We start from the raw sequence: 19,037 nt of genomic DNA on the forward strand, positions 1-19,037 counted from the left end.
TTGGATTTTGGATTGTAATCTAAACATACACTTCGACGTAAAACTATTCACTTTGATCATATTGTGCCTGTCCCGTATTGTAATGCAAGATGTTGTAGTGTATCGGTAATGCAATCTGAATATCAACATAATTTATTTGCATAGTGTCCTTATAATGAAACTCACGCATTCGCGCACCACCCATGCGTATGTTCTATCATTATTTTGAAACTATAATCCCTCCACTGTCGGTCGATCCTGGCTACACTACTGTGCTACATACAGATGTAAGAGTTTGAAATCTTTAACAAAGCTCAGTGTTACTTTTATGGGTACACATCCATGCTTTGAGTTCTTCTTGACAATAGAAACACAAGTAATAAGCTTAAGTCACGAACTCCTTTTAGTGACTTCTTCCTGACTAATAATTTCAAGATACTGAACTTATTTGTCAGCTGCAACGAAGAGTCTTCGTTCCATCCAAACAGATCACAATTTCACTTCGTGATTTTCATCTGCCCATAAAACACACTGTCGTCGATGTACTAGTAGGGCGGGGGGGGGGGGCGGGGTTGTATTATTTATTTATTATTTATTTATCGTATGGCATATATACATATATACATAAACAAGAAAGCAAGTACATTATATTTTAATGTCCAAAGATGTTATCCATTCTAGAGCCTCTGTATTGGCCTCTAGAAAATCAAACCAATCTCCAGGGTAGATCACAATGGAAGTGCATGAATGACTTGTTATTATAAAAACACCGATACAAGTGAATCACAGATCTCTTGGATTTTTATTATGTCTCTGAATTTCTATTTAGTTTTTTTGTTTATTGTCAGTTTCTGTATGTTTTCTTTTTCTTTCTTTTTTCAAGTTGCTCTACGTCGCACCGACACAGATAGGTTTTATGGCGACGATGGGACAGGAAAGGTCTAGAAGTGGAAAGGAAGCGGCCGTGGCCTTATTTAAGGTACAGTATAGCATAATATTTATAGAAGAACATTACAGGCTTTCGGCCCAAATACATGTTCCCATTACAAAGATAAAAAGATAAAAACATATGAACTAAATTTACCATGTGGACGCTAAATAAAAATAAACTAAGTCTACAATGTGGACGCTCATATGGGCGGATAACCGGACCACAAGCAAGCGCCACCCTTAAAACATAAAAATAAACTAAATCTATTATGTGGACGCTCACATGGGCGGGAAACCTATCCACATGTGATTGCCACCCTTGTAACTACCTTACTGACCGACCGTGCCATCCCCCCCTGGTGAGGAAAAAAAGGAGCCGCCCTCCCTGGAGCAGCACGTCCGGCCCTCTACACAGTTGACAAAGATTTAAGGTACAGCCCCATTATTTGCCAGGTGTGAAAATGGGAAAGCACGGAAAACCATCTTCAGGGCTGCCGACAGTGGGGCTCGAACCCACTATCTTCCGAATACTGGATACTGGCTGCACTTAAGCGACTGCAGCCATCGAGCTCGGTATTTTTTGTGTATAAAAATTCCATGGGTGGATTGTAACCCCAAGTAAACCCCCCCCCCCCCTTGGCTGAGACGCTCAGACGGTAGCTCACTGGCCTTCTGAGCTCAAGTTGATGAGATAGATCCCGGCTAAGCCCAGTAGTATTTGAAGGTGCTCAGATATGGTAGCCTCTAGTACGTAGATTTGTCAGTACGTATAAGACCGACCTTAATTAAGGCCACGGCCGGTTTATTCCCACTCCTATCCCTTTCCTGCCCCATCGTCGCCATAAGACCTATCTGTGTCGGTGCGACGTAAAACAAGTTGTAAAAAAAAAAAAGGAGCCGCCTGGCCAAGGCGGTAAAAGCGTGTTCGGTTCACCTGAAAGGACGTGGGTTCAATTCCCCGTCAGGTGGTGGTGGAAGAGATTACTGGAGTAGAAAAATTTAAGAAACGATATTTCCACTTCCGGAGGTACATACGGTCCTGATGTTCACTAAACCTACACTAAGACTGAGAACCAGGTTAATTCCTGGGGGCAAAGGCGGCCGGGCGTAGAGCTAACCACTCTACCCCACCACGTGCCGAGATTACGAATAGTGGAAGTCTTTACTTTCCACCACTCCCAGGGCCTTCATGGCCTGAACGGAGATGAATTTGCTTTGCTTTTCTTAAACGAAAAACTCCACCGGCCTATGCGTCTCCGTAAACTTTAACAGTAGTTACTCGAATACCATCAACATCATCATTATTATTATTATTATTATTATTTCGATTTGGCCAGTTATAGACGTCATTTCAACTGTTTTCTTTTATGGTCTTTAACCTATTTGTTTTCGGGGAGCTTCCTTTCTCTCTCTAGTCCACTCCTTGCCTATTTAGAGTTCGGGGATTTTTCTGGAATCCACGGTGTACTCCAAGTTTCTTTCGATGAGCTTCACGTTTCGGGTTTCATCATGTATTATCCCCACTTTTTAAAGTCTTTTTCCACCTCCGTGAACAAGATTCCTTTGGTCTTCTTATTCAGAAAGTAGGTTAAGACCCGATTGAACAGCCTATCTGAACTCATTCGAGACAGCTGAGCATAGAAAATTTTCTACTTTTTCGAATGGTGTCAGTTATCTTTTCCACATGTGAATATAACTCACGGTATTATTATTATTATTATTATTATTATTATTATTATTATTATTATCATCATCATCATCATCTGTTTACCCTCCAGGTTCGGTTTTTCCCTCGGACTTAGCGAGGGATCCCACCTCTACCGCCTCAACGGCAGTGTCCTGGAGCTTCAGACTCTTGGTCGGGGGATACAACTGGGGAGTATGACCAGTACCTCGCCCAGGCGGCCTCACCTGCTATGCTGAACAGGGGCCTTGTGAAGGGATGGGAAGAGTGGAAGGGATAGGCAAGGAAGAGGGAAGGAAGCGGCCGTGGCCTTAAGTTAGGTACCATCCCGGCATTCGCCTGGAGGAGAAGTGGGAAACCACGGAAAACCACTTCCAGGATGGCTGAGGTGGGAATCGAACCCACCTCTACTCAGTTGACCTCCCGAGGCTGAGTGGACCCCGTTATTATTATTATTATTATTATTATTATTATTATTATTATTATTATTATTATTATTATTACTAGAGGACCCGTGCTCCTATGCAACATTCGTTATAAATAGGTCTTCTTGATAAGCCTGTCGTAGTCATAATGTTTTGCCTGCCTTTTTCAATCATTTTATGATCATTTAATAAGAGGCTCGTTACAGTATCTATCCATATATTCGCTTTTTTATCCTGCAGTGTTAAGCTTGGTATTGTGTCGTAGAAGGCAGTGGTATTTTTAATCTTCTATATAGAACGGTTGTCTTGTGAGCTCATAAGTTAGTCTCGAACGAGCTTTTTTTGCCAGGCAGAGAACTTGGCCTTCATTCTTTGTAGTGTAGCTAGACAGATGTTCCCATATAATGCCTAAGGCCTATGTCATGATGGGGTCTGTTTGTACGTAGACTTTTTTCTGTTAGCAGCATGCAAAATTTTAGGAACGCTCTGCCATCTGTTGGATATATTTGGAAGGTTGGAAAGATTAGAGAATCAGAGGCTATTTAGCAGGGACTGGTATTCTTCCGTTATCATAGGAAATGTATAAGTAATCAAACATGGCTGCATGCAAGGACATTACTTAAGATGAAAATCACATATATATGTATAAGAATATTAATTAAAGAATGTATTGCGGGTTAGGGTAAGCCTTCGCCTGCAATTATTAGATTTTATGATTACTCAAAGTTGGCTGAATACAGAGACCTATCAATGTCTCATGATTCACCGACAGGTAATTCCGGAGAGAATAAAAACAAGGATGAAGCAAATCGGTCCAGTAGAACGGACAGATTTGCCAAAACTGTTTTAGTAAACTCTTTTAATATATAGATTATTATTATTATTATTATTATTATTATTATTATTATTATTATTATTATTATTATTATTATTATTATTATTATTATTTGTTATTAGTAGTAGTAGTATTAGTATTAGTATTAATATTAGTAGTAGTAGTAGCAGTAGTAGTAGTGCCGGCCCCGTGGTGTAGGGGTGGCGCGCCTGCCTCTTACCCAGAGGCCCCGGGTTCGATCCCCGGCCAGGTCAAGGATTTTTACCTGGATCTGAGGGCTGGTTCGAGGTCCACTCAGCCTACGTGATTAGAATTGAGGAGCTATCTGACGGTGATATGGCGGCCCCGGTTTAGGAAGCCAAGAATAACGGCCGAGAGGATTCGTCGTGCTGACCACACGACACCTCGTAATCTGCAGGCCTTCGGGCTGAGCAGCGGTCGCTTGGTAGGCCAAGGCCCTTCAAGGGGTGTAGTGCCATGGGGTTTGGTTTGATTTAGTAGTAGTAGTAGTAGTAGTATTTATGTCCGACTCGTTGGCTGAATGGTTAGCGTACTGGCCTTCGGTTCAGAGGGTCCCGGGTTCGATTCCCGATCGGGTCGGGTCATTTTAACATTCCATTGGCCCGAGGGCTGGGTGTTTGTGCTGTCCCCAACATCCCTGCAACTCACGCACCACACACAACACTATCCTCCACCACAATAACACGCAGTTACTACACATGGCAGATGCCGCCCACCCTCATCGGAGGGTCTGCCTTACAAGGGCTGCACTCGGCTAGAAATAGCCACACGAAATTATTATTATTATTATTATTATTATTATTATTATTATTATTATTATTATTATTATTAAAACTCAATGTTGAGGATGGTGATAAATGTGAGAACGACGATGATAACCCAAGTAGGCTACTTCCTTGTTTTTCCACAGTCAAACGATCCATAAAGAATGTTAATAAGTGTTCGGTTATTATTTCGAATTCCGGGCTAGCTTTTCCAAATAGTGGATAGCGCATTATCTTTACGTTTTCAAACGGTCTTGCATATGGTTTATACAGGAAGCATAAACGTTAAAAAGAACATGTACCTTTTCGGAATCCAAATTAGGCAGATAAGAATTTGTGTAGCTTGTAAAAATCTATGTCTGATCACTGATCACTTTCGTCTACAGAATTCGTCTCTTACTGTTTCTTTTAAAAATACATTGAGCTCGCAATTGCGATATACTGTAATCTATTAAAAAAAGTGATCCATCATATGAAGTAGGCCCTATATCTTTACACTACTCTGTTTTTCATATCAACATTGCTGTGCAGAAGTTAAAGCTGAGTGTATTCAGGATATTTTATTCTTAAACTGGAGGTAACAGACATAAAAGTAGCACGAATGATTGCTGGTAGCAGCGGGTGGGAACAATGGCAGAAAAACACTCGTAATGGGAAGATAAAGGCTTACATAAAAGTACAGTAGACTCGGTCATAAAGGGTAAAAGAAGCAGGAGGCGACCAAGGCGGCGATGGCTAGACTCAGTTTTTAATGATTAAAATATGAAAGGAGTACAATGAAACGAGGCCATAGACCGACCTGAAAAAGAAAGAATTATGGAGACGCTTAGTTAACTCGCAGAGGCTTGTAAACAAAACACTAAAGCGCACAACGGCAATAAAGACGTGTGTACGTAAAATTTCTACCGGGCGAGCTGGCCGTGCGGTTAGGAGCGCGCAGCTGTGAGCTTGCATCCGGGAGATAGTGGGTTCGAACCCCACTGTCGGCAGCCCTGAAGATGGTTTTCCGTCGTTTCCCATTTTCAAATCAGGCTGTCCATTAATTAAGGCCACGGTCGCTTCCTTCTCATTCCTAGGCCTTTCCTATCCCATCGTCGCCATAAGACCTATCTTTATCGGTTTTCCTGTTTTCCAGTCATTGACCGGGTCAGGGATGGAATGAATGAAACAGATATAGGCTATTAATACGATGGGGTCGCCACTCCCGAAGTGAATTATTAATGACTGATAGATGCTATGAAATGAGAATGGAGAGTGTTGCTGGAATGAAAGATGACAGGGAAAACCGGAGTACCCGGAGAAAAACCTGTCCCGCCTCCGCTTTGTCCAGCACAAATCTCACATGGAACGACCGGGATTTGATCCACGGTATCCAGCGGTGAGAGGCCGACGCGCTGCCGTCTGAGCCACGGAGGCTCAGTCTAATAATACTAATAATAATAATAATAATAATAATAATAATAATAATAATAATAATGATAATAATGTTATTTGCTTTACGTCCCACTAACTACTTTGACGGTTTTCGGAGACGCCGAGGTGCCGGAATTTAGTCCCTCAGGAGTTCTTCAACGCGCCAGTAAATCTACCGACACAAGGCTGACGTATTTGAGCACGTTCAAATATCACCGGACTGAGGCAGGATCGAACCTGCCAAGTTGGGGTCAGAACGCCAGCGCCTCAACCGTCTGAGCCACTCAACCAGGCAAAAGTATCTAACATAGGCTCAGTAAACTCAGGTCCTTGTATATATCCAAAAGTGGAAGTATCGTTTCTAATTTATTTATTTATTTATTTATTTATTTATTTATTTATTTATTTATTTATTTATTTATTTATTTATTTATTTATTTATTTATTTATTTATTTATTTATTTATTTATTTATTTATTTATTGTTATTTTGCTTAACGTCGCACCGACACAGATATGTCTTATGGCGACGATGGGATAGGAAAGGTCTAGGAAGTGGAAGGAAGCGGCCGTGGCCTTAATTAAGGCACAGTCCCGGCTCTAAATTCATTGATTTGGGAACTTCAGCCCATTGATAATTGAGGTGGTATGTTGGCGAGTAAGATGGTTTCTGTGGGATGTGTCTCTGGATAGCGGCGTAATGTTTGTGAACCGGGCATATATTCTACTCCCATGTCGGCCAGGTAGCATCCATGAAAGGATGACCAGATATACTTTTCAAGAGTATTACATTTTTAGGGCCATAATACTCTTATACGCTTTTCTGGAATAAAAGGTATTCTTGTTGCCATTAATGCTTTCACGGTCCGTACTTATAGACATGATACTGTATAGGCTTTTGGGCTTATGCCGTGTCAAGAAAATAAGGTGAAATTCTTAACGTTTCGCAGAAAACTGTGCTCTGCGTCCTCAGAAGAAATCTCGACTGACCAAAAGCCTATACAGTATCATGTCTAAAAGTTATTCACTTTTGTGTGTTTCTCACATGGAGGGAGGGGAATGAATATATCTGTTCAAACGTTTCATGTTTCCTTTCCTTACTATGGGAGAGCTTTTTGTGATCAATGACGAGATGTTAGTGTCGACACTAGAACAAGTTGTGAAAGGGGATATAATTATGATACATCAATAAAACTAGCGGTCCGCCTCTATGGTGTAGTGGTTAGTGTGATTAGTGATTAGCTGCCACCCCCAGAGGCCCGGGTTCGATTTCTGGCTCTGCCACGAAATTTGAAAAGTGGTACGAGGGCTGGAACGGTGTCCACTCAGCCTCGGGAGGTCAACTGAGTAGAGGGGGGTTCAATACCCACCTCAGCTATCCTCGAGGTGGTTTTCCGTGATTTCCCACTTCTCCTCCAGGCAAATGTCGGGATGGTATCTAACTTAAGGCCACGGACACTGGACAACAGTTCAGCTCAGCAACGCCGCTATCCAGAGATATATCCCACAAAATCCCTCTCATTCACCGGCATACCACGGCCTACATGGCCCCTGTTCAGCATAGCAGATGAGGTCGCCTGGGCGAAGTACTAGTCCTTCTACCCAATTGTATCCCTCCGACCTAAAGTCTCATGCTCCAGGATGCGGTAGAGGTGGGATCCTTCGCTGAGTTCGAGGGAAAAACCAACTCTGGAGGGTAATGGATTAAGAAAGAAAGAAAGAAAGAAAGAAAGAAAGAAAGAAAGAAAGACAATAAAACTAGGGAAGAGTGCACGTCAGCCATAAAATGTGGTCTGGATTGACATTTTTTTTAAACAAAGTAAATATAGAACAAAAATATACACAGTTTACACAATTGTCTGTCTGTCAGGTCATCAGCCCAGAGGCTGGTTGGATCCTCAAATAGCACCACCAAAGGTTATGCAGTTATAAGGAAACCGCAAAAACCAATGGCAGCACCAAAATGAGGCGTACTAGGCAAGACGAGGAGTGAGGTAGTTTGCCATTGCTTTCCTCACTGGGTCAGAAAGTGCTATTGCAGCACGACTGACTCTATGAGCAACACCTTTCATAACACTCAGATGCACTAGTCGTGCTCTGAATGTCATTATTCAGCACCACCCATATCCCAGCAGCTTCCATATTGTCATAGCCATGGATGAGACTGGGACTTCGGTGGAAGCTACACTTTACTCTGGCCTGTGCCAAGAGATGGATACAAAAGTACTGTATCCATCAAGAAATGGCAGCAGGCAATTTACACAATTATATTATTAAATTAACAGCGAGTAACTTCCAAGCATGTTGCTAGTGTATCCATTCCACCACACATGATAGAATCAATATACCTATACTGAAATTCAAGTTAAGAGCTTAGGAAAAGTATCCTTCCGCATGTGAGCACGTCCCCTGTTCCCCCTTCCCGTCCCGTCACGGTTCTCCATCTCCGCCACAACCAGCTTATCATTAACGCCGTGCGTCCATCTGACAAGTACAGTACTTCATTCTGAAATAGTGAAGCATCAAACGAAATCACTGCCTTTCACAAAGCTGTACTTTGATTACGTACCATACCTATTTATTCCTTTATTGATCATGTAAAACCTACAGATTACTGACGAATTCCGAGGCAAGAGAAGCAAGAATTATTTTTGTTTCATAATGCGATTTGTGTGAGGCACATGGAGACTTACAACATACGTATACGATTCCGCTCTCGTGCAACGACTGTCAGTGGCAGTTTCTCACAGTTAAAAAAGCTGAAAAACCCACCAGTGAGTGGGATTGCAAAATACAATGCTTCCAGGAATGTTGTAAATATTGTAGTCTCGTCATTCGGAAGGTAAAAACGAACTCATGATCCTCTCATGACAACATTTCTGTAGGTAGAGGGCGGTTGCGAATATAAAGTAAAGTACACATTATTATTATTATTATCATCATCATCATCGAATACGCCAAGGATCCTATTCCCATACCGTGTTAAGGCCCTTCCTGTTTTATTTACGGCGAGTGCTGAGCTGACACATCGTTCTTTCCCTGGAGACTTGGATTTTCCATTCCAAGCGAGCGGCGTAAACACTGTACACAATGCCGATCAGCTGCGCGGACTTTTTCACGTCTTCCACAGTCCACAGTGGATTCTAATCTCGCAGGCTACTGTAAACGTTTAAAACAATTTGGTTTAGATTTTCTACTTTATTTTCCTCTACTTTTGTTAGCTTTAAAGTATTTCACAGGGGACTCAAGCGTCACACCATCACACACGTCTTGCTCACAGCTGGCAGCCATTATGAATGCTGAACAGTGAACACGCTGTTGCAGCCAGTATTGCCAACAGTTTTCTTGGATCCATCTTCAACGTCCCACCTATTATGCGAACTTATCAACAGTGGAATGAACTCGAACAAACTTACTAAGTACACAGTGCAATAAGATATCAATATCATATTAAATTATTATTATTTTGCTACATATACCACTGAGAACAATAACTATTCACAGCCATCTACGTATGGAATATAAGAATTGGTAACGAACCCGAATAACATACAACCTGTGATATATTTTCCATATTTATACAGGGCAAAAATTTTAATTCATCAAGTCAGTTCACCAGAATATCTAACCAAACTGAAGGAAGCTCCTGACTTCAGGAACAAGTAACAAACCTAGGGAACTATTTGGCGCTGCGGAAGCCTTTTCACCGACCAGAAGTCTGACTAACATCAAAGGAACCGCTAAGGTCTTGAGTTGACTCTCAGTATAGGCTATACCGCATAGGCCTATATAGAAAATCCAACATCGTATCAATAGACAGGCTTACAGAGAATGTTCAAATCACTGAACAACAACTCAGCTCAACAAAGACAAACATTAGACCTACGCCGCTATCCAGAGACACATCCCACAGAAACCATCTTACTCGCCAACATACCACCTCAATTATTAAGAATGAGACTTGGACATGCATCTTACCCCAGCCATCCGTTCAGAATCAATATTATAGACTCCAAAAATTATCCCTATAATCCCAATCAAGAATCAGACCTCAGCCATACAGTTTTAGGATGCTCTAAATATAAATCACAATTTACCAATTTATATCTATATAAATAAAGTTGTAGGGGGTCCGCTGTCTGTAATTTCGTTTGTTTTGTCAATTTTTCAGATATTCATCCGTTTTAGGTCAACTCACGACCGAATCTGTGGTTTTTATTTTTCGTGTCTGTTTGTCTGTTCCAGCATCACGGCAAAACTGCTGAATAGATCTCAACCAAACGTTAGATTTTAGAGTATACTCATCCCGGGGAAGGTTTTGATATACATATGATTTAAAAATCTTTGAATAGGCGGGGGGTTTATAGGAAAACCAGAACAGTTTTCCTCCATTTTCTTTTATACTACTGATCTTATGTAAAACACGTGAACTGCATGTTAAACGTCTCTTCATTATAAACAACTTTTGTTATGTTCATAATTTAGCTTACTCTTCAAATGACGGAGAAAATTGCAATTTTCTGCGGGTATCATGCTCTGCATTGAGTGACCGACAGATCGACAACGAACCTACAGGTTACCATGGCAACGTCTCTGCTTGCCAGCAGGGAAGTAATGAATTACCATTTTCGTCATCATTCCTGTAAACTCGTGGTTGTTCCTTGCGTAGAAAGCAAGATAGAGGTGAATTGGCCATTCTGCGGGATATTGGCGGAATATCGTTGGAAGTTATAACAGTCCTCGAATAGCTTAAGTAATAACACCATAAGCCATATTCTTATCTGTTTACCTAAGAATTCCTGTTACCACTTTCTTATATCCGTAACTCATACCTTCATAATTTATTGAGGGACATTTAATTTTCCAATACATCCACTTGGTATTTGCATTTTTGTCCTGTCCGGCTGTGCTAAGATATAATCCTATTTTATATTAATTTCAACTTTCTTAACTGTATTGCTTTCTTCCTTAATTACTCCGTATGTATGCTAATGCTAATCCTGAAAATATCGAAATACGGATGCAATTTTAATGACGGTGCAGACCTTTGTTTCGGGATAATTGGTGGCTAAACGGTAAGTCGTATCATAAAACAGAAAGCACACTCGCCTTTCAATTTGGTACAATTTAGGTCCTATGACTTATTGTCCTGTCTCAATTGTTGATACGTTAGATAGCACTTCATTTCTCGATTATAATCAAATCTTTCGAACTCGATTGTGATTGACAGTAGGAAATGTGGCCTTCCATTATCCTCAAAACTTCCTCAATGCCTACCTTACATCAGAAACAACGTATTCGGACCTTCCTGTTTTATTTCTAGGATCGCGCTAAGAGCATGCAATTTAATATAATCTTACTCACTGGTTTACAGTAATTTACGGAGGACCGGGCGAGTTGGCCGTGCGCGTAGAGGCGCGCGGCTGTGAGCTTGCATCCGGGAGATAGTAGGTTCGAATCCCACTATCGGCAGCCCTGAAGATGGTTTTCCGTGGTTTCCCATTTTCACACCAGGCAAATGCTGGGGCTGTACCTTAATTAAGGCCACGGCAGCTTCCTTCCAACTCCTAGGCCTTTCCTATCCCATCGTCGCCATAAGACCTATCTGTGTCGGTGCGACGTAAAGCCCCTAGCAAAAAAAAAAAAAAAAAAATTACAGAGGAATCTGTATACAATGTAGAATACTGTAGCGAAGCACGGATACATTTGCTAGTCAATATATAAATGTATGTATGTACGTATGCATATGTCCCACATCCCCCCACCCCCCACCCGCTAAACCACTGGAACAATTTCAACCAAACTTGATGGACATATTACTGTAAGGGTACCAGACCCCTAAGAGTTGGGGTGGGGAGGAGTGACATACAAAACTAATCGAAAATAGGAGTTGATGAAATGAGTGTCCGACTCGTTGGCTGAATGGTCAGCGTACTGGGGCTTCGGTTCAGAGGGTCCCGGGTTCGATTCTCGGCTGCGTCGGGGATTTTAACCTTCATTGGTTAATTCCAATGGCCCGCGGGCTGGGTGTTTGTGCTGTCCTCAACATCCCTGCAACTCACACACTACACATAACACTATCCTCCACCACAATAACACGTAGTTACCTACAGATGGCAGATGCCGCCCACCCTCATCGGAGGGCCTGCCTTACAAGAGCTGCACTCGGCTAGAAATAGCCATACGAATATTTTTTAAATTGAAATGAGTAGTGACACTCGGATGTCGTTAAGTTCAAGTTCAGCCCCCATCGGCATGGCAGCGAGTGGGGCTGGAGGGAGGGGGAGGGGGATTAAGGGGGTGAAAAAGAAACTCTCCAAAATGACCGTGATTATGGATATGGATGTCTGTATGTATGTTCAAGCATAGCTCTCAACAAAACTTTGTACACATTGACTTACAATTTACCAAGGAAGCGCTAGGGGAGGGATTAAAATGTGAAAATCACAGGAAACTATCAATATTCGTGTCGAATCCATAAGTTTTCTGGATTGCAGAGATGAATAGTGACACTCCGGGTGCCATTTAAATCCAAGTTCACCATGGGGGCTGAGAAGACATGAAGAAAAGAAATGTCCAAAAGGACCGAGGTTATGGATGTACAGTATATGTGTGTGTGTTCCAGCATAGCTCTCAACCTAACTTGGCATACATTTGACTTACTATCTAGAAAATGATACTGTGAGGGTAAGATACCTCCAGCACCTCCACGGGTGGGAGTGGGGAGGGGATAATATGCAAAAATAATCGAAAGCACTCAGTATTGGTGTCGAACCCATAGTTTCCGGGGTCGATAAGATGATAATGAGTAATGACACTCCGTATGCCGTTTAAGAAGATCAGCTCCCATCGGCATGGGGATGAGAAAGGGTGAGAAAGAAATCGCAAAAAATGTTCGAATATGTGTGTATTTATGAGCATAGCTCTCAATCAAACTTGGTACACACATGCCTTACTATCTGGAAAAGAAATAATACTGTGGGGGTAAGACATCCCTAGCACCCATAGGGGTGGGAATGGGGAGGGGATAACATGTAAGAAATAATCGAAAATGACAGATATTAGTATCGAATCCATTTTTTATGGGGTCACTCACATGAATTGTGACACTTTGGATGCCGTTTGAGTCAAAGTACATCCTCCATTGGCACGGAGGAAGGGGGTGAGATGGGGATGAAGTCTCTAATGACCGAGAATGGTGTTGAATCCACAGTTTTCGAGGTCGCTAGGCTGATTGGTATTGAGACACACACAAACGCCCAGTTCCCGAGCCAGAAGAATGAATCAGAATGAATCGAACCCGGGATCCTCCGAACCGAAGCCCACAACGCTAGCCATTCAGCCAAGGGTCGGACTCCTTAACTTAACACATAACAAATATTATTAAAAGTTACAAGAAGTAAGAATCACTATCTTTCTTCCTAGTTTTGTCCGGCTTCATGGCTAAATGTTTAGCGTGCTGGTCACAGGGGTCCCGGGTTCGATTCCCGGCAAGGTCGGGAATTTAATCATAATTGGTTAATTCCCCTGGCACGGGGACTGGGTGCATGTGCCGTCTCCATAATCGTTTCACCCTCATCATGACGCGCAGGTCGCCTACGGACGTCAAATCAAAAGACCTGCATCAGGCCTCCCCGGAGGCCTCACGGCATTTCATTTCATTTCCTAGTATTTATTCACTGAGACACACTAATCACAGAAGCGTAGGTACAGTCTGGTTTAATTATGTTTACACCACTTTTCGGTAATTCTTACCAGTTTCTAAATGGCAACACCCCCTTTTTTCGTGAAAAAATAGTTTTTTCTGTGCTAGAATAAAACTTGAAATTATGACTTCTAAAAATTGAAAACTTTAACATAGACAATTGAACTGTAAGATTGTTGTATGTTGGGGGTTCAGCCCGAAGGCTGGTTTGATCCTCCACAGTTCCACAAACAGCTGTCGTAGAGAGCCTAGGTGTCACTGAAGAGGCGTACTACAGAAATGAGGAGTGATGTAATTTCCCGTTGCTTTCCTCACTGGGTCAGAAGTTGCTATTACATATCATTCTGCAAAGCCCACTGAAATTCATGCACCAAAACGACCCTATGAACGACATTTTCACACCATTCATAACAGGGACTGGCTGCATAAGGAATGGTACGACTAGCATTGCTCATACCTCTGTCACTTTCATATTGTCAAAGCCAAGTATAAGACTGAGACAGATCAATGAAAGTAACAAATTTATTCTGGCACATACCAGAAGACATCATCTCGCCAGCAAAGGCATACTGTAAGATTATAATGAAAATATTCATGATACATGGTTAGGCCTGTCTTTATTATTTCAACTACGACGTAATTTCTATTTCAAAGCTTTATGTAAACAATAACTGTCTTCAAGAAAATATCTCACCAATAGGGTAAATTTCTATGTTTGTTATATGGATATCATGAAATAATTTCTTTCTTATTTGCTAATCTGTTTACCCTCTAGGATTGGTTTTCCCCTCGGACTCAGTGAGGGATCCCATCGCTACCGCCTCAAGGGCAGTGTCCTGGAGCGTGAGACTTCGGGTCGGGGAATACAACAGGGGAGGAGGACCAGTATCTCGCAAAGGCGGCCTCACCTATGCTGAACAGGGGCCTTGTGGGGGATGGGAAGAGCGGAAGGGATAGGCAAGGAAGAGGGAAGAAAGCGGCCATGACCGTAAGTTAGGTACCATCTCGGCATTTGACTGGATAAGAAGTGGGAAATCACGGAAAACCACTTCGAGGATGGCTGAGGTGGGAATCCAAACCCCCTCTACTCAGTTGACCTTCCGAGGCTGAGTGGAGCCCGTTCCAGCCCTCGTACCACTTTTCAAATTTTGTAACAGAGCCGGGAATCGAACCCAGGTCTCCGGGGGTGGTAGCTAATCTCACTAACCACTACACCACAGAGGCGGATCACGAAATAATCTTATTTTTAAAACAAATTCATTCTTATACCATACGAAAACGTCACGTGAAAATGAATCAACTGAATTGTATGAAATTCGAGATTTTTAACATTAAGTTACAGCCGCAACCTGGAAGTATCACTGAGAGGACACAAATGCAGGTCATTTCCGTACATACCTCACAAGTTATGAGGCTTTAGGGATAAATATGCATAGGAACATTCAAAGCCATGCAGTACACTACTCTGGAAATTCCACACGTGGTGGTAACATACACAGACTTCGACCCTGAACTAGGTGTATTGTGGTGGGCGGGGACTTACCTTGAAGTTGAAGGCGGTCGTGCGTAACACCAGGAAGCCGGGGAAGTTCTGCTGCTGCTGTACCTTGGGCCAAACCTTGCCTACCGTGGCTCGAACCTGTGGTCCCGGCTTAGTGCCGATACCTCGCGGGTACCACAAGCCATGACAGCCGTGCAGCAGAGCTGCAGTTAACAGGAACAGCTGACCGGGCGACATCTCAAACTGAAGTGCTGCTCGCTGCCGCAGGACCTGCTAACACGAACCACAGCGTGTGACGTCACATCGAGCACTGCTGCCAACAGCCAAATGGATGCTGGCACATAGGGCTCCCCTCTGATCAAGCGGTATGTCTATATAGTACGGGATTTAAGATTAATCATTAATACTTGTACCTGTAAAATGTGTCTGACAAGTGAATTTACGTACGTCTCTAGCGGAGAGAACGACGGGGGCGTGATATCCGGGGGACAGCGTCGTAGGCTTATCACTAAAGCGGTCGTGGTTCGATGCCCGGCCAATACATGGGATATTTAAAATAAAAAGTCACGTCCCTATAGCTTGGATTAGTGGTGGATATTATTTCAACAGGGACTACAACTGGTCATTCTCTCTTTTTTTTTTTTTTTTTTTTTTTTGCTAGGGGCTTTACGTCGCACCGACTCAGATAGGTCTTATGGCGACGATGGGATAGGAAAGGTCTAGGAGTTGGAAGGAAGCGGCCGTGGCCTTAATTAAGGTACAGCCCCAGCATTTGCCTGGTGTGAAAATGGGAAACCACGGAAAACCATCTTCAGGGCTGCCGATAGTGGGATTCGAACCTACTATCTCCCGGATGCAACATTCTCTCTTAACACTAATTTGGAAGGTTAAAGAATTCCTGCGGGACAACATTTCGACACTTCAGAGTTTCCGAAAACCATAAAAGTAGTCAGTGGGATGTAATAATTAATTAATTAATGGCGTGTGGCCTCCGGAGAGGCCTGGTGCAGGTCTTTTTTATTTCCCGTAGGCGACCTGCGCGTCGTGATGAGGATGAAATGAAGATGCAGACGGCACATTCACCCAGTTCCTGTGTCAGGGGAATTAACCATTTATGGTTAATATTCCCGACCCTACCGGGAATCAAACCCGGGGCCCCTGTGACTAAAGGCCAGCACGCTAACCATTTTAACCATTTAGCCACGGAGCCGGACCGTAGGATGTAATGGAATAGCGTATGGCTTTTAGTGCCGGGAGTGTCCGAGGACATGTTCGGCTCGCCAGGTGCAGGTCTTTTGATTTGTCGTCCGTGGGCGACTTAACCAATGATATTTAAAATAATCGAACGCGTGACACCTGTGGCCAAAGGCCAGCACGCTAACCATTTAGCCATAAAGACGGACAGTGGGATGTAAAGCTATTATATCTTTATTAACGTTAATGAGAGGAACCAGTGGAAGAGCTTCACCATTTCGAACAATCGGTAAAATAAAGGGGTGAAAACAAAGGACTCCTTAGCCTGGGAAACCTAATACGGTGCCGTCAGAGTCGGAAGAGAACTAGTGTTGACCAACGGAGGTCAGACAGGAAAGAGGCACATGTAAAAGAATGCCAGACTCTGTTAGGGAACCCATGGTCACCAATCCATGCTCACAAGTTAAGAGCTCCTGGGGTTTTCCTTTCAGGCAAGGAATAGCACTGATATATCGTATCTCCCCCCATCCTCTGGGGGAATGGTTCTGATTCCATATAAACAGTAGCTCCCTGAATTATGATCCCTGTGCCAACAGTCAAATAAATCTGCAAGTTTACCTTTTCTGGATGGGATAGTAATTAAACTCGTATACCCTCCGTGGCTCAGGCGGCAGCGCGTCGACCTCTCACCACTGGGTTCCGTGGTTCAAATCGCGGTCATTCCATGTGAGATTTGTGCTGGACGAAGCGGAGGCGGGATAGGTTTTTCTCCGGGCACTTCGGTTTTCCCTGTCATCTTTCATTCCAGCAACACACTCCAATATCATTTAATTTCATCTGTCAGTCATGAATCATTGCCTCAGAGGAGTGCGACAGGCCTCGGCAGCCGGCACAATTCCTATCCTCGCCGCAAGATGGGGCTTCATTCTTTGCATCCCTGACCAGGTCACTGACTGGAAAACAGGTTGTAGGTTTTCATTTTCAGTAATTAAACTCGTGTAGTGCAGCTCTTTGTCAGGCACACCCCAATGGAGGTGAGTTTCGTGTACCCTTTTAACCACATACCAGTCCTCCTACCAGTCGCCTACATAACACCAAAGTATAGAGAAGTACCGGTTGTTACGACCTGCCACACACCTTCGAGTCACAGAGAAATAAGTTACCGAGCGAGTTGGCTGCGCGGTTAGGGACGCGCAGCTGTGAGCTTGCATACGGGAGATCGTTCGAACCCCATTGTCGGCAGCCTTGAAGATGGTTACTCGTGGTTTCCCCATTTTCACCCCAAGCGAATGCTGAGGCTGTTCCATAAGAAAGGCCACGGCCGCTTCCTTCCCACGCCTAGGGCTTTCCTATCCCATTGTCGCCATAAGACCTATCTGTGTCGTTGCGACGTAAAGCAAATTTTAAAAATATATATTTAAGAAAGAAAGAAAGAGATTATTAGGCACTATTACTGGTGCAATACACTCAGGGCAATAACACTGACAATGCACAGCCTGTTTCTAGTCAAGGAATGGAATGGAATGGAATGGAATGGAATGGAATGGAATGGAATGGAATGGAATGAATGAAACACCTATCTAGCGGCAAGGACAGGGATGCCGAAGCCTGTCGCACTCCTCTCGGGCAATGATTAATGACTGACAGATGAAATGAAATTATACTGGAGAGTGTTGCTGGAATGAAAGACGACAGAGAAAACCATAATGTCCGGAGTAAAACCTGTCCCGCCTCCGCTTTGTCCAGCACAAATCTCACATGGAGTGACCGGGATTTGAACCACGGAGCATAGCGGTGATAGGCCGGCGCAATGCCGTCTGAGCCACGGAGGCACCACAATCCACTATTACTGGTGTAAAATTGACAAGGGAATAAGATATGATGATGATGATGATGATGATTCTTTGTTACGATACTCGGCGAAGTCGGAAGTTTTATCTGAGAGGAGTTCTTATAGCCTATGTGCCTACAATTAATTTAATTTCGTGTGGCGATTTCTAGCCGGGTGCAGCCCTTGTAACGCGGACCCTCCGATGAGGCTGGGTGGCATCTGCCATGTGTAGGTAACTGCGTGGTATTGTGGTGGAGGATAGTGTTATGTGTGGTGCGTGAGTTGCAGGGATGTTGGGGACAGCACAAATACTCAGTCCCCGAGCCAAGGGAATTAACTATTTAAGGTTAAAATCAACGAACAGGCCGGGAATCGAACCCGGAAATCTCTGGACCAAAGGCCAGCACGCTAACCATTTAGCCATGGAGCTGGACTATGTGCCTACAGATCTACAGACATAAGACTGGTATATGTGAGCACCTGCAAATACAATCGAACAAACCTGAGATCGAACTTGCCGCCCTGGATTCAGAAAGCCAGAACTCTATATCATCTGTGCCACTCACCCTAGTAAAATAAGATGTATCTTTCATCCTTTTGCTCTTCGTCTTCTTCCTGGACTTCGAAACTTTGTATGGAGTTAGCCCAGTTTTACGACCGGATGTCCTTCCTGACACCAGCCCGATGTGGAGGGATGTATTCATTGTGGTGTAGTGTTATGTGTTTTATGAAAATGAAGACGTGTTTTAATACGAA

At 43.2% G+C, this 19,037-nt stretch overlaps 1 protein-coding gene across 1 annotated transcript in view; it reads right to left on the reverse strand.

The window, feature by feature from the left end:
- The window catches only part of LOC136872392 (beta-hexosaminidase subunit beta), a 222,251-nt gene extending 206,693 nt beyond the window's left edge, over positions 1–15,558 (reverse strand). Inside the window, exon 1 of the mRNA XM_067146207.2 lies at positions 15,299–15,558. Within this exon, the coding sequence (XP_067002308.2) occupies positions 15,299–15,493 (195 nt within the window). The 5' untranslated portion in view covers positions 15,494–15,558. The remainder of the gene's footprint in view (positions 1–15,298) is intronic.
- Positions 15,559–19,037: the final 3,479 nt, after the last annotated feature.

The sequence above is a fragment of the Anabrus simplex genome, chromosome 4 (assembly GCF_040414725.1).
Source record: "Anabrus simplex isolate iqAnaSimp1 chromosome 4, ASM4041472v1, whole genome shotgun sequence".
Lineage (NCBI taxonomy): Eukaryota > Metazoa > Arthropoda > Insecta > Orthoptera > Tettigoniidae > Anabrus > Anabrus simplex.